Below are 16569 nucleotides of genomic sequence, written 5' to 3' on the forward strand. Positions count from 1 at the left end.
TTTACTAACTATGCAATGTTAATACAGCGATCGCCACACTGAGCTATTGTGTTCAGACAGTGGGGCTGCCCCTCCGCCAGAACACACTGGTCAGCGGCCGTTTGCTGTAAATGCTTTTGGTTGCTGATCAGCAGATGTTTTTCTGGCATGCCCATTTCACAGAAGTCAGATATTTGGGAAGCTTCTGTTGAACAGGCTGCCCTACACACGGACTGAATGTTGTTGAACTGGCTGATATTCGACCCATGTCTACCAGGCTTAAATTTGAGGCTTTTATTTGCGTTGCCATGGGGGGCATTGTATTGATTGAAGAGATTTCAGTGCTCAATATTAGTAATATATTATTAGTAAACCTTTTGTAAGATTGTAGGAATACTTTCCCCAATCATCTTTTAGGACAGCAACATGAGATAATTGTAAAAGTTTTACCCTCTACAGGAAACGCAAGCAGAAAGATAAAAAACCTCCCTTACACAGAGTTTGTGTTTCTTACTGTCCAATACAGCACCAAAATCCCCCTCTGGGTGTAGATTATCTGTTTGTCTGGGTTCATTCCTGCAGTTGCCTTCCCCTAAAGTAGATTTCTAGGAAAACTTAAAATTTTATTCATTTTGGATACAGTATGGAAGGGATATAACCCATCAGATTATTTTTTTTTTTTCCACCATCTGTGTCCCATTTAGAATTTTTTTTTTTTTTCTTAATTTCCTGTCCCATAGTCAAACAGGAAGTGGGATGAAATTCCTGTAAATGAAGGGAATTTCTTGGGGACCCCCACGTAACCAGAACTATTGTCCCCATTGGCAGATCTCCCCCTTACTTTTTTGGGGTCAACCCAAAATGTGTTATTTACCCTTTCGTCTTCCAGGACAGCCCTGTAGATGTAGCTCCTCCCTCCGGGACAGGAAACACAATCACCCCCAATCATAAAAGGCGGTCCTCCAGGTCCTCTCCTCAGTTTTTTGTGTTTCCTGCCGGACGGGAGGAGATACAATCAGGGAACGTATTTTTTCTTTGTTGATGTGAGAGAACCTACCTCAGCCTTCAGCACTCCTCTGGCCCTAGGGGTAGAGAGCGTAGCTGGAGTCTCCTCCGCCGTGAGCTCGGCGAGAGTCGGACCCCATTGACGGTGGGATCCGTCCCCTGTAGTGATCCGGGTGGCGTGGCTGCGAGGGGGAGAGACGCCATCGATTCGGCGCGCCACTTCCGGTATTCGATGAGGGGGCGGGTTCCATGCGTTCCAAAGAGAGGAAGGAGTATTCTCGGCGGAAGCGCGTCATCAGGGGGCGCCCGGAAGTATCGTTCCTACTTCAAAAAAGGGCGCGGAGGAGACTCGAAGGACCCGGCGCTGGTGTTTGTTCAGGGAGACTGAAATCGATTACACAGGACCATGGAGGCAGCAGCGGCTATTTCCGATCCTGGTCCAGCAGGCACCGGTACCTCTCAGGTAAGGCCTGGTGACGGCACATGGCTTACTCTGATAGGTAGGGGATTTTTACCCCAGATACCCCCCCCCCCTAGGTGGTGAACCTGTTTGGTGGAGGTTTTTTCTTTTGCACCTTCTAGGAAACCTTGTCACAGTGGTGAATGAAGGTTTAGCTGGTTGTAATGTGGTCAAACTGTGTTGTTTATTTTAACAGGTCAAGGCCCATGATAAGAACCAGCCTCCTAGGAAGAAATGTGCAGTATGTGGGACAAAGCTAAGTTCTAATTGGGATAAGCCTTTATGTCCTGACTGTGTTAATAGCTTGGTTAAAGAAAGTTCGTTAACCACTTGTAACCAAATGTTATCTTTTAAAGATGAGATGGCATCCACATTTCAGTCGTTTAAGGGACTGATTGATAGGATGCAGGCTCCAGCCCCGTCCCTAACTAGGGCCTCTAGTACTCCTTCCTTACAAATTCAGGAGGAAGAGGAGGAAATTAGAGACAGAACTCCCAGATCAGTTGTTTCCTCTCAGGCAGGTTCAGCATCTGAATCAGAGGGAGAGGAGGATTCCTCCAGGGCGGCCAGATACAAATTATCACTAGATGATGTGGGGGATCTCCTGAATGCCATCTATGACACTTTGGATATCCAGGAGGAACAGGTTCAGCTCTCACGGCATGACCTCATGTATCAGGGGAATGCGACTAGAACCAAGGTTTTTCCGGTTCATAAGTCTTTGATTGATATGATTCTGCGAGAGTGGGAACAACCTGAAAGAAGACCCTTTTTTTCAGGCAGCCTCAAACGTAGGTTTCCATTCGAATCAGATGTGTCTCATCCTTGGAACAAGGTTCCTAGACTGGATGCCCCTTTAGCCAAGGTCTCCAGGAGGACAGATTTGGCATTTGATGACCTAGGTTCCCTTAGGGACCCAATGGACAAAAGGGGGGACCTACTATTGAAAAGAGCTTGGGACGCCTCTGCGATCAGTTTAAAACCAGCTCTATCGGCTACTTGTGTAGCAAGAAACTTAGAGTGTTGGCTCACCCAGTTACAAGCACACATCTTGGCCGGTACCTCTAGACAAGAGCTTTTAAAATCTTTTCCACTCTTGTTCAAGGCAGTGGGTTTTCTAGCTGACGCCTCAGAGGAGTCAGTAAAGTTGGCTGCCAGGTCAGCAGCCTTGGTCAATGCAGCCAGAAGATCAGTATGGCTAAAAACTTGGACGGGAGATGCCGCCTCAAAATTAAAATTGTGTGGTCTTCCGTTTTCAGGAGATCACCTTTTTGGACCCGGCCTCCAAGAGGCTTTGGAACGTACTCAGGACAGGAAGAAGGCTTTTCCTGAGAAAAAGAAAAAAGCCGAAGGAAAGAGTTTTTTTCGTGGCTTCAGGGGTTCAAACTTTTGGCAAAACCAGAAGAAGGAAGGCCAACCCAAGAAGCATTGGGCAGGCCACAAGGGGCGTGTTAGAGGAGGAATCCTGTTTAATCCTCCTCAACCCCCCCCCAAAACCGCAATGACTCCTGTGTCCCCGTGGGAGGAAGGTTGGGGCAGTTCCTCCCACAATGGACCAAGGCAACTTCAAGCCCGTTCATTCTAAATCTAATAGAGAACGGATACAAACTGGAGTTTGCGTCACTGCCTCACTGGAACTTCAGGGTGACTCATCCACCCAGGGAAAAGGCAAAGGCAGAAGCTCTCATGCTGTCGCTAGGAGAATTAGTGGATCAGAGAGTTCTAATTCCGGTACCCCTGGAGGAGCAGGGACAGGGAGTATATTCCCATGTCTTCATAGTAAAGAAACCATCAGGGAAGTTCAGGATGATCCTGAACCTTCGGCCCCTGAACAGATTTGTAAAGTACAAAAGGTTCAGGATGGAGTCGATCTTTACAGTTGCAAGATGTCTGTTCCCGGGGTGTTACATGGCGACCCTGGATCTCAGGGATGCTTATCTGCACATCCCTATACATCCAGATTACCAGAAATTTCTCAGGGTAGCAGTGAGGGCAACTTTAGGGATTCAACACTTCCAGTTCCAAGCTCTGCCCTTTGGTCTATCCTCGTCTCCGAGAATTTTTACCAAGGTTCTGGCAGAAGCTCTTGCCCCTCTCAGAGACCAAGCTATCACGGTAATCCCATATCTGGACGATCTACTGTTTGTAGCCAGATCGGCTCAACAGTTAGGAAAGGATTTACTGGTTGCACAGGAATATCTCTCCTCACTCGGGTGGATAATCAACCGGGACAAATCCCAGTTGGTGCCATCCCAGGAAGTGGTTTACCTGGGGTACAAGATATCTTCGGTAAAGAGAAAAATTTATCTCCCCGAGGAAAAGGTTACCAAAGTAAGTCAGGCCGTTGCCCAACTACAGTCCAATCGGTGGATTTCAATCAGAGAGGTAATGAGAGTCCTGGGGTTCATGACATCCTGTTTCCCTGCAGTTCCTTGGGCAAGACATCATCAACGCCCATTACAGGAACTTATGCTCCGTCTCTGGAGCGGCCAAAGTCAAGATTTAGAGTCGCTGATTCCAATCTCAGCCAAAGTAAAAAGGAAGTTGTGGTGGTGGCGAAGACATCACAACCTGAGCAAGGGTCTAGACTGGTCCTTCCCGGTGGAAGTAGTAGTGACTACGGACGCAAGTGCCTGGGGCTGGGGAGCCCACCTAGGAGAAGCAGTAGCCCAGGGAGCATGGTCTCCAGCGGAGGCAAGTCGTTCTTCCAACCAAAGAGAGCTGTTGGCAATTCTAAGAACCATAGAGTCATTTCAGGGAAGGTTGGTAGGACATCACCTGCAAGTTCGTTCGGACAACGCAGCGGCTGTTGCGTACCTGAACAAGCAGGGAGGGACAAGAAGTCCGGCTTTGCAAGAAATATCCAACAAAATCCTCTCCTGGGCGGAGACCAACTTGTTTTCACTGACAGCAGTCCACCTAAAGGGTACTCAAAACTCTCTGGCAGATTACTTAAGTCGCCAGCCAGTGAAACAGGACGAATGGTCCCTGAACGAAGAAGTATTTGCTCAGATAACACAAAGGTGGGGTCTTCCGGAAATAGATCTTTTTGCCTCAGAAAAGAACAGGAAAGTAACCCAGTTCTTCTCAATAGATCCCAGAGATCAGGCCTTAAGGATAGACGCATTTTCCAATCCCTGGAGGTTCAACATTTGCTACGCCTTCCCCCCAGTAAGGATGATAGCAGCAGTACTCCAGAAATTTCGGTTGGAGGCGACAGACTTGATTTTGATCGCGCCCTGGTGGCCAAAGAGGCCTTGGTTCGCAATCCTGAAGGAACTATGCATTTTTCCTCCATTTCCCCTTCCAATCCGGAAGGATCTGATCTCGCAGGGTCCAATCCTACACCCGCAGATAGACAGATTGAGTCTAACTGCGTGGTATCTGAGGAAGAGTTATTGAGAGCAGAGGGTTTCTCAGAGAAAGTAATAAACACCCTATTACAGTGCAGAAAGCCAGTTACAAGAGCAATCTATGCCAAATTCTGGAAGAGATTTTGTTCCTGGATGAGAGAACAAGAATTAGATCATCCAGGTATTCCAGCTATTCTAGATTTTTTGCAGGCCGGGGTAGATCTGGGTCTCTCCCCTAGCACTCTAAAGGTACAGGTAGCAGCCCTGAGTGTCTTCTTGCAGTGTTCCCTCCAGCAGAATTCATATGTTAGGAGTTTTTTCAAGGCCTTATCAAGATCTAGGCCAGTGAGGGTCTCGACCTGTCCTTCTTGGGATCTTTCATTGGTGCTCAGAGCACTCTCAGGCAAACCTTTTGAACCTCTGGAGGAATCCATCCTGAAATGGGTCACACTTAAAACGGTCCTCTTGGTGGCAGTGACCTCAGCCAGACGGGTGAGTGAGCTACAGGCTCTTTCAATCTTGGAGCCTTTTTTGTTAATTTTTGATGATAGGATTATTTTGAAAACAGACCCCAGTTTTCTTCCTAAAGTTGTGTCCAAATTCCATAGGACACAGGACATTGTCCTTCCTTCCTTTTGTTCCACCTCAGACTCAGAGGGAGCACCCCAAAACTTACTAGATGTTAGGAGGTGCCTTTTAGTTTACTTAGAAGCTTCCAAAGAGTTTAGGAAAAGTGATTCCCTTTTTGTTAATTTTTCGGGTAGTAAGAAGGGTCATAAGGCATCAAAATCCTCTATTGCCAGATGGATCAGAATGGCAATAGAGAAGGCTTATGAGTTAGAGGGCCTACAAGCCCCATTTGTTAAAGCACACTCGACTAGAGCAGTTTCGAGTTCATGGGCCGAGAGGTGCGGAGCCTCACCAGAAGAGATTTGCAAGGCGGCAACGTGGTCAAGTTATACTACCTTCGCCAAGCACTATCGCCTGGACTTGATGTCTGAGAAGGATCAGGCATTTGGTAGGAGGGTCCTCCAAGCAGTAACCCCACCCTGATAAGTAAGTTTCTTGTCTATCATCTACAGGGCTGTCCTGGAAGACGAAAGGGTAAAACCGAAGTTAGGCTTACCGGTAACTCTGTTTTCAAGAGTCTTCCAGGACAGCCTGGCTTCCCACCCGGTGTATATTATTCTAAACTGGAAATGGAAGTTTGTACTAACGATATGTTGGTAAGATTATGTTTTTCAGAGTCCGTCAGGAATTCTTGGATGAACTGAGGAGAGGACCTGGAGGACCGCCTTTTATGATTGGGGGTGATTGTGTTTCCTGTCCCGGAGGGAGGAGCTACATCTACAGGGCTGTCCTGGAAGACTCTTGAAAACAGAGTTACCGGTAAGCCTAACTTCGGTTTTTATTTACGTTCACTTTCACTGATAATTGGTAAACAGGACAAATATAGAGGGTGAATCTCCCTAATAAGGGCAATAGAAACCAAATCGGTGTTCTAATCCCTCTCCGCACTATATAAATCTAAATAAAGTTTTGATTTTAGTTATACTTTAGGAAAAATTGTGACACTGTTGGAACTTGACCCTGTTCCTTGGGTCAACTCCTGGGGCTCCTGGCCTTGGCTTCTGTCTTGCTTTGCTGACTTTACATCTGCCAAAATCACTTCCAGGAGAAAGCAGACAGTCTGCTTGCAAAGGAAAAACACTCCCAGCAGGTATGTGTACAACTGCTGCTGCCAGTGATGTTTCAAAGAGGTCCTTTTATGAAAATTCAAAAGTAGTAAAATAAATTCCATTGCTTTGGATGTCTGTCTATGTAGTTTTTTTAGTACTTGGAATTGACGTAGAAGATTTAGTCGTCCTCTGGTGCTTTTTAGTGGCTCCTATAACGGTCTTCGGGCATCGAAAAGTTTAGTGGCTAGTTGGATAAGCGTAGCCATTGACTTTGTTTATAAAGAAGAGGAAAGGCATCGTCCATCATCAATTACAGCACACTCCACCCATTCCTTGGCAACACCATAGGCAGAAAGTGCAGGAGCATTAGTGGAACAAGTCTGTAGGGCTGCTAACATGGTCTAATCAAAGTGCCTTCATTTATCATTAAAACGTGGGTGTTCTTTCTCAACAAGACCTAGCCTTTGGGATGAAAGTTAAGCAGTGTTGACTTGCCCTGAGGTATGATTTTTACTTATCCTCTCATGTTGCTGTCATGGGAGATGAGTGAGGAAAATCTGTTTGCCTTACTGGCAAAAAGTATTTCTAAAAATCTTCCAGGACGGTGTTCTTACTGGTGGAGGTACTTTTCAATTCAAATTGAGGGATGAGTGGGGTGGGAGGGCTTGTTAATCTGCCTGCCTGTGGTTATGTGTTGAGGATAGGACCAATCATCTCATGTTGCTATCCTGGAAAATTCATAGAAATGAAAGCATACATGCAAAGTATTCCTATAATATTGAAAACGTGGCAATAGTGCAGAAGGTTTTATGCAATATAGGTTTATGCAATATAAGATTGTGTATTACATTTTTCAGTTTTTATCTTAATTTTATCCCAAATGTTTTCTAATATAAAATAGGGTCATGTATTTAAAAATTTTTTTTTTTTTTTGTTTCTAGTTCTGAAATCCATAGAGAATCTTGGTGTTAGTTATGTGAAAGTTTCGGCAGATTACACCACCAAGCTGGAAACTGAACTTCGGAAACTTAAGTTTCCATACCGAGTGAGTAAAGATGTGTGAAACAACATCTCAATTAACAATGTTTATTATAAATTTTCATTTTAAACAAATTTTCTTTTTACACTAATTCCAAAAGTGTTTTTTTATTTTTTTTTTTTCTTTCATGCAGGTGCATATGTGATTTATGCTCGGTTCACACTGGTGCAATGTGGGAAACCCTTCGATTGTTGTGCGGGTTCCCGCATTGCACCTGAATCGCACACTGACATCTGCGATCTGCTGCAGGTATCATTATAAAGTTATTGACTTTGCAGTGCGAACTGTCAAATGGTACAGGAGCTTATTCCAGTGCGTACCAAAAAAAGTGGCCTGTACCATTTTGGTCAGAATGCAATGCAAATTCAACCATACAAACTGTATGACCGAATCGCATCGCACAGACATCACATGTGATCTGCACGGCAATGCGGTGAGACTCGTATGCATTGTCTGTGTTCGCACCAGTGTGAACCCAGCCTTAAGTTTCTTGCTTGTTTATACCTTTCCATGTGTATATCATACTTGCTTTGAATGCACTTTTATTTCCTATTAAAGTTTTAGCTCTATGGATATTGTGCTTTCTCTTTAACAAACTTTTGCTTGTATAAATGCATAATGCTTAGGATTTTTTTAAAGAGTTCCCGCCAACAACTTCAGAAATTTCAGGTAAAAGCACAGACCAATCAAGTTTTTTTTATTTATTTTTTAAATGCTTAAAGAGGAGCTTTAGGCTCTCTCAGAAATAAATCTGAATTCAGCGACTACAAATATTGTAGCTGCTGACTTTTAATATTGGGACACTTACCTGTCCATGAATCCAGCTTGGTCTTCTCCCGAGCCGATTTTTCAATTGTTTTTTGGCTGCTGCCTTTTTGGGATGGTTGCGCTTTGTGAATGACCGGACAGTGGGGGAAGGAGGAGGGGGGTCGAACTTCCGGCTGACTATGCTGCAGCGAAGTCCCCTGAAAGTGGGAGCTGGTACCTGTCAAAACCACTTCTGTATTAAAAGATGAATGTTGGTGGGTTGTATGTTCCCTCTCACTGAACATCCATTGTCAAAAATTTAAGTAGTTGGCAGTAATTCCTTAGGCAAGTTAAAGTCTGCAGTGCTCTTCCTGCTGTTCATTGATACTTTGTTTTTTTGATTTTTCAAGTGACTATTTGGTACTTTGTGTCAGTTTTTTTATTTTATTTATTTTTTGTGGTCAAGGTCTCTTACACATGGAGCAGATCCCCTGCTGAATCATAGCTGAGCTTGACAGATGTTAGTTTTTTTACATCCATGATTGTCCACCAGACACGGGCTGACCCATGATCGCTCTATGGGTGGTAGGCTGTAAAATGGACTTGTGTCTGTTTACATCAGGACACCTCTGACCCATCACAATTGGGTTCGGAAAGATGGAAAAGGGCACAGTTCTTCCTAATTTTGTTTTGCTATGTGTTGTATTTTGTTCTTGCAATAATACGGTAAGAACATATTGCACTGTTCATTTTGCAGATTAAAGCAATGTTGTAACTAGGGTTGTACCGATACTAAAATCGATGCCGAGACCGAGCATTTACATATGCTTTGATGCTTGACCCGACATCTGGGCAGCCGGTGATGATCAGTGTGGTGAGTTAAAAGTACAGATCTCCCTGTATATGTTTCAATAAAGCAGCAGACATCCACTTCTCCTCTCAACGCCCCCCCCCCCTTTCACCGGCAGCTTGAAATCTAAACAGGGGGATCGATGCTTGTAACTCGCCACACTGATCATTCCTGACTGTCCCTGGGCTCCTCCAGACCCCCTCCATGCTCCTCCAGTCCCCCTTCCATGCTTCTCCGGGTCCCCCTCTGTCGTCCTCCGGTACCCCCCTGTACTGGATCTGTCAGGATGGAGAGCGGAGGAAGGAGCCAGTAAATCTGTAATTTACCGACTCCTTCCTTTCCTGAATGTGATCACTGACTCTGTCCATTTAAAACTAAGCATTGTAAACTGTGTGGAGATGCGACCCTGTGTCACAGGTGCACGTGAGCAATGTATACCTGATTTTTGGCAGGGATACTGATTGCACACATGTTGGCTGGGTTTATATTGCTCTCAGGAAGAGAGATCAGGGCTCACACTTGGGAGAAGCTCCACCCTATAGGCAGGTGGCCTGGTGTAGGAGTTGGAAGGGCTTTCAGGTGGAGACGGCTCCACGAGAGAGAGAGAGACAGGCGGTCTCTAGAAGTCTAAGGCTGTAGGTGACAGTCTGAGCGAACAAGCAGCATGAAGCTGAGCAAGTAAGCTCCAGGAGGGAGTTTGACTAAGAGTGAGTGAGCCAGGAGGCTGAAATCTGTTATACAATGATGGTGGAAGCCCCTTCTGCGAGGGAATATTTTCTGCGACGTTTGTTTTGTTTAAAATTGGGCTGCTACGCAGTCCCCCCTGGAATAAGTATTCATATCAGTAAGATCCTACCTGCATGCTTGTGTGGTTGTTGTGTGGTTTTTTTTATTTTTTTTAAAGTAATTTAAAACATTGAAGTAATAAAATTAGCATGACAGTCAGTTAATTAATGGGTTGTTAAAGAGACTAGAAGTCCTAATCAAAACTCACCCTTTTTTCTTGCCGGGTAAAAATTAAATCCTACAAATTTTAATATTGTATAACATTTTTTTTTTCTTTATCCATGAAACAGGTGGAACTCTTGGCTTATGTTTATATGCATTCCTGTGCTTCTTAGGCCCATGGTACACTAGCCATCCTTTGTACAAGACAGAAAAAAACAAACTGTTTTTATTAGAGGTAGACCGATATTTGGCCGTTTTTGTGAAATCGGCATCGGCCGATTTTTGTGAAAGAATCGGCCGATTCGCGGCTAAAGTGTCCGGCCCGCATGGCCGCCTGCCCTGCAGTACTGACCCCGCTCCCATGTATCCGATTCCTCCTATCTGCACGGCCACCACAGAAGGGATATAGATTTCACTGGCATCACGCCGTCTGCCGTGCCCCGCCCCCTCGGCGTGCTGTATTAGGGACAGGGAGAAACAATCATTGGCTTACAACTGCCGCCTGACTAATGCAACTCCCCCCAGCAGGAATGTCTTCCTTCCCTGCTGAGGCGGAACCTGCTGGCATTACACCAAGTTCTAAACAATGATTGGCTGATCCGCTCATCAGCATGCACCTAGCCTATTAGGTGCATGCAGATAGAATTGGATTATGATACCCAGCATGTATGGAGGGTAAGTTGCCCAAATTATGTGCTACTGTGCCCCCCTGCAGAATTTATTTAAACTCCTTTTAAAAAGGGAAACCTGGCTGAGGCTGGCATTGTGAAGATGGATGAGGATGACTCTGGGTGGATATGAGAGTTACATTGTGGAGATCCTCTTCACAATGTAACTCTCATCCCCACACAGAGTCATCCTCATCCATCTTCACAATGCAACACAATCATCTTCATCCCCACCCAGCACCATCCACCCCACTAAAACGCATTCCCTGCACCATCCATCCCTTTCCACAACACATCCCCACCCACACCCAGCACCATCCATCCCTCTCCACAACTCATCACCACAATGCATCCCCACCCACGTCCAGCACCATCCATCCCACTCCACAATGCATCCCCACCCATGCCCAGTGTATTTTTTTTCTTTTTTAATAATTGAGGTGGCACTGATGGGCTGCACTGGTGGGCAATAATGAGGTGGCACTGATGGACACTAATGGGCTGAACTGGTAGGCACTGATGAGGTTGCACTGACAGGCTGAACTGGTGGACAGTAATGAGGTGGCACTGATGGACACTGATAGGCTACACTGGTGAGCTGCATTGGTGGGCACTGATGGACACTGATAGGCTGCACTCAACCTCTCCACCCTAAACAATAACCTCCTCCCCAACCTAGATTCTCTGATATAATGGGGGAAAAAAAATCGGCCTAAAATATCGGCCGCAAAAATCGGCCTAAAATATCGGCCATCGGCCGCCCCAATTTTGGAATATCGGCATCGGTATTGGCCAGAGAAAAACCCATATCGGTCGACCTCTAGTTTTTGTTTTGCTCCCTCATGGCCGAATAAGTAAGACTTTGCTCCTTTGCTGGCAAATGGTATTTTGCAGCATTTCTTTTAGCGAGGAAGAAATGACTTGCTTATCTGGTCTTTGAGGAAGCATGAGAATATTTCTTGCTCATCCTGTCACTGGCAGCAATGTGCCATGGTGGGCCCTGGACACCATAGGTTACCCACTCTAGGGTAGGTCCTAAAGTGCAGCATGTAATACAATGTCAATTTACTTGATATGTCATTTCAATATTCTGTTTTGTTTTTTCTTCTGCAATGAATAATAAACATATATTGAAAGTAAAAGTGCAGAAGTGAAAATGATGTATAGCACAATAGTAAATTATTAAGTCCCATACAACAAATCCTAAGTGATTGGTGATCTATTGACACAGTGAAAGGGTGCATCTCAGAATAAACAGACTTTCAAATTCCAGTGAATCACCACAGTGGAAGAAAAATGGGGGGCTTACCAGATGTTAATGACCCTCATTGAAGAGAAGTCCTAAAAGCATTTTTAAGCATTTGCTGGCTCTACAGAGCCTCCAGTTCACTCACTCTGTATATAGCAGAGCAGTAATGCTGGCAGTACAGGTGGAGGCACGCACACCTGCTGGGGTCCCTCCAGTTTGCGGGCAGAGTTGGACAGATGTAATTTACATTGCTCCTCAGAGGTGCACAGGCGGTGACATCGCTGGGAGCTGCCTGCCATTTTCTTGGGGAGAGGATGTTATATGGCAACCATTTTCTTGTGATCTAACCTACCCCTTCAGGATGGGACAACTTTGGCTTTTAAATTAAGTGAACAAAGCCAGGAAGCAAGCAAGGGAACCAACGGTAAAGCCCAAATGCGCATAACCTAAATGGCAAAACAAGTTCACAAAAACCCTCCCTCCCCCAACACCAGAGTTTCCTTTATAACTGACAAGTGTAGAAATATGTACATTGTTGACACCTAGAGTACAGCTATCTATGGTGTCAGAAGCAAACAAGTTTGATTCTTAATTGATTTGTTACATTTATTTTTTATTTTTTTATGCAGTCTCCACAGAACGACATCAATGATGAAACCTATGACCAACGGAGAAAAGACCATATATCACATTTTATTCTACGCCTTGCATATTGCCAGTCGTAAGTAATTGTACCTGTAGTTAAAAGTAAAAAGTCCTTAGACTGCACTTTAAAGCTTAACTTTTTTTCTGTTTTAATTTGTCCAAAAAAAAACTGCATACAATGTCTCCACCCAAAACCAACATTCCTTGATGCATTTTGTTTTGTTCTTGTTATAGTTTTATCTTTAATCATTTTGCGAAAAACCTTACTTTACTATCTCTCGCTCTTATAATGGTGGAACACATGTATACCCTTCTCCTGTTCTTGTTGGCTAACACACTTCCTTTACCCTTTGGCTCTCTTCTCTCCCCTCAAAAATGTCAGCTGTGCTCTATTCAAAATCTTGCTTAGGTAATATTGTTGTCTTATTGCCTAACTACAGCATTCAAAGCTCGAGCTACAATATACAAACCATAGTTTTGCATTCTAAGTATGTCTAATTGTGGTAACAGAAATGGACAATCTTTTACCATGGACACACGCTTTTCTGTTTTGCATAAACGCATACCTACATGCTTCCTGTTTATGCGATAGTGTCTCCCACCCCTCAAGTGCATTGCTTGTAGGACATCCCATATAGTCTTTATTATGGTGGCTCTGTGTCCTGTGATGTACGATAAAGAAGATGATTATTTTTTTTCCATCATACTTGCCTGTAAAATCATTTTCGTGGAGTACATCAAGGGACACAAAGTTCCCTCCCATCTTTTTGGGGATATTCATTGCTTTGCTACAAAACTGAGATCCTTCCTGTGTAGGAGGGGTTGTATAGGGGTGGACTTCCTGTTTGACTATCTGCCAGTGTCCATCCACCAGTAGGGTGGCGTATAACCCATATAGTCATTATTATGGTTGCTCTGTGTTCCGTGATTTACTCCAAGAAAAGGATTTTTCAGGTAAGGTATGATTAAAATAAGGTGAAGGTGCCATTTCTGGCCTATGCTTCTGAACATGCCAGTTGTGTGGGTGCCATGCAGAACCTGGCTTCAGTTCACTGGGTCATTAAGGCTGATTTACTAAAGGAAGTGAGAATGTTCACTTAAAGTAAAGCTATGTTTACTTCATTAATCCAGTCATGTGCAAAGCATATGGTTGGGTATGCAAAGTAAATGCAGCTACTTTTTATTGAGCGAAGATTCTAAACCATTTTGGTAAATCAACCCCACTGAGCCAGAATAAGCATGCAGAAAAGGTCTTCTGATTTCCAAAATAACTTTATCCATCTGCAAACTTGCTTTGGGCCAGTTACTAAAAGAGAAGGTACCCATTATTTAGGATGAACGAATCCTCTCCTAAAATATGGTCATTTTATTTGCTTATAACTCCAAAAAAAGTGATTTGTACCAATTTAGGTAATAAGATGTTTTTTTATGTAAGGTTATGTATTAAGACAGTGTGGTTACACACAGCATTAATGTACACTGACAGTTTTTCTAGTGCAGAAATTATGCCCGCAGCCCCTACTCCAAGTGACCTTACAATTTGTTTTTATTACAGTGATAAATGCCCACACGATAGTGTTGGTTCAGATAAAAGCTAGTTATTTTACATCATGGGGGAAGGATATCATCCAGATGAAGCCCATTCCAGCGCAACACGATTACAGTTTTAGTTGTTCAAAAATAAAAAGAAATACCCCATACTTTTCTTTTAAAGCACCCTGACATGTAACTGAGCATTTTCTGCTATTTTCCTACATAGAATTTACAAAAACAATTTAACAGTTGCTCTGCCAGTTTCAGTCACCAGATGGCACAATGCAATATTCGCTGTACATTGTATGTTTGGAAATATGATGATTTTGTGACCCCTCCATTTATGGGTAAAAAAAAAAAGGAAAGCAAGCAAGTTGAAAGCTCAGTTTGTGTTCTAAAAACCTAGGCAACACAGTATGTTTGTGTTTTTAGTAGATTTTCATTTTTTTTAAAGCACTAATGTCTAAGTTGGGGAATGTGTGCGAGTCCCTGACCTACAGAAAAACGTGCAGCACTTTTGCAGACTTATGGTTATGCCATTCATTTCTAATGGCAGCCCATGCATTGGTAAAAGTGCTGTGCCAAAAAAAAGGGCCACAGAATTCCACCCCCCCCCCCTTTACATTTTCGGTAGGACAGCCCACCTAAATGATTAGGTTGCCCTACCTGCAGAATGTATAAAGATTACTAAAGCGCCGATATGAATGTGAACCAAACATATGTGAACCCAAAAATTATTAAGATAATCAAATGGTGATTGCTGCTATTATTGTGTAGTGTACTGATGTCACAAAAATAAATGAAAAAAGGGGTTAATAAAGCGCTATCACCAACCTTTAATATTATTGCACAGTGATCCAATATATACTGCCAAAGTTATAATAGTTCAGTGAATATATACCTACCTGCAGAATGCAACCGCACAGATCTGAATAGAGCCTTACATAAAAGATGTTAAATATTTTTTTTTTCACTTCTGGACATGAGATAATTGAAAAATGTGCAGCACTGACACATTGCACTTTTTCTGAATGTATTCTGTATTTACTGATTTCAGTCCATTTTGATAAATATGTATAATTTAGCTTTTTTAGTGAGGAAGTAGCCTTTAATTAAATCTGGTTATTGCCACATGGATTGTAGGGGTAGTTACATATATGCAAATAGCGACATCATTTTAAAGATGGATATCTCTGTAATGGCAGCAGCCGCTGCCACAACCGAGATATCCATCTTTCCTTTGAGCGGTCCTTTAAACGATAAGGGTGGTCTCCGCGGTGGATCCGCTGAGAGATCACCGTTATCGGCGGCAGGAGAGGGCACACCGCTTTCCCGCGCCCTTCGCTGCTTACCGGAGCCATCGGCAGCGGCGGAGGCGACCGGATCCTGTCTCCTGCTCAGCTGGAATACGAGTGAGGGCAAGATGTCCCCCACCCGTCTCCATAGCATAGCAGAAGTGACGTCAAAGCGTCACTTCCGCCCATGCTTTTAAAGGCATATTTTCTTGTAATTTTTTCAAATGACAATTTTTTTTATTTTTTTGCATTTTAGTCTGAATATGAGATCTGAGGCCTTTTTGACCCCAGATCTCATATTTAAGAGGACCTGTCATGCTTTTTTCAATTTCAAGGGATGTTTACATTCCTTGTAATAGGGGAAAAAAAGTGACCCTTTTTTTTTTTTTTTTTGTAAAATTTAATAAAATAAATCATTTATTTTTTTTTTATTTTTTTTTTTTAAAGCGCCCGTCCCGACGAGCTCACGTGAAGAAGCGAATGCATACGTATGTAGCACCCGCATATGAAAACGGTGTTTAAACCACACAAGTGAGGTATCGCCACGATCGTTAGAGCGAGAGCAATAATTCTAGCCATAGACCTCCTCTGTAACTCAAAAGATGCAACCTATAGAATTTTTTATACAAAAAAATCACTAGCGCTCTATGGGAGAAAAATATTGTCCAATAGCATGCTTGAAAACCCTCGTATGGGCTGTGAACTGTCCGTGCTGCAGAAGTCCGGGTACCCTGAAGTACCACTAATACACAATTACACCAAAAAGGAATCTGCGCTCATGAAGGTTCACCAATCTAAATCCACTCAATATTAGTGAAGAAAAAACATTCAATAAATCTCTAATTTTTGGAAGAACCAGTCCTTTATAAAAAAGAAATTTCCAAAATATACAATGTACACAGCACAATGCAAAATATATAAAAAGTCGTTCCCAATGGCTGCATGAAGCAAGCAATCTCTCAGGGCTTCAAAGAGTTAAAGTTTGCGGTTTCAGTTTTGGGCTGTCTTGCATGACAGAATCAGTGTAGGTTGTGATGGCAGTACATTACCCAGCCAATGCGGACATCAATCGAATGTCCCTCTCCTAGCTGGTACCAGTTGATCCGGGGTCCTGGACAC

The 16569-nt window shown here is 43.6% G+C and overlaps 1 protein-coding gene across 2 annotated transcripts in view; it reads left to right on the forward strand.

The window, feature by feature from the left end:
• PRIM2 (DNA primase subunit 2) overlaps positions 1-16569 on the forward strand; it is a 204447-nt gene that overhangs the window by 3422 nt on the left and 184456 nt on the right. For both annotated transcript variants that reach the window (XM_040349891.1, XM_040349892.1), the window contains exons 3-4: positions 7418-7521; positions 12607-12698. In XM_040349891.1, the coding sequence (XP_040205825.1) occupies positions 7418-7521; positions 12607-12698 (196 nt within the window). The remainder of the gene's footprint in view (positions 1-7417; positions 7522-12606; positions 12699-16569) is intronic.

Source organism: Rana temporaria, chromosome 4, assembly GCF_905171775.1.
Source record: "Rana temporaria chromosome 4, aRanTem1.1, whole genome shotgun sequence".
In the NCBI taxonomy this organism is placed as follows: Eukaryota; Metazoa; Chordata; class Amphibia; order Anura; family Ranidae; genus Rana; species Rana temporaria.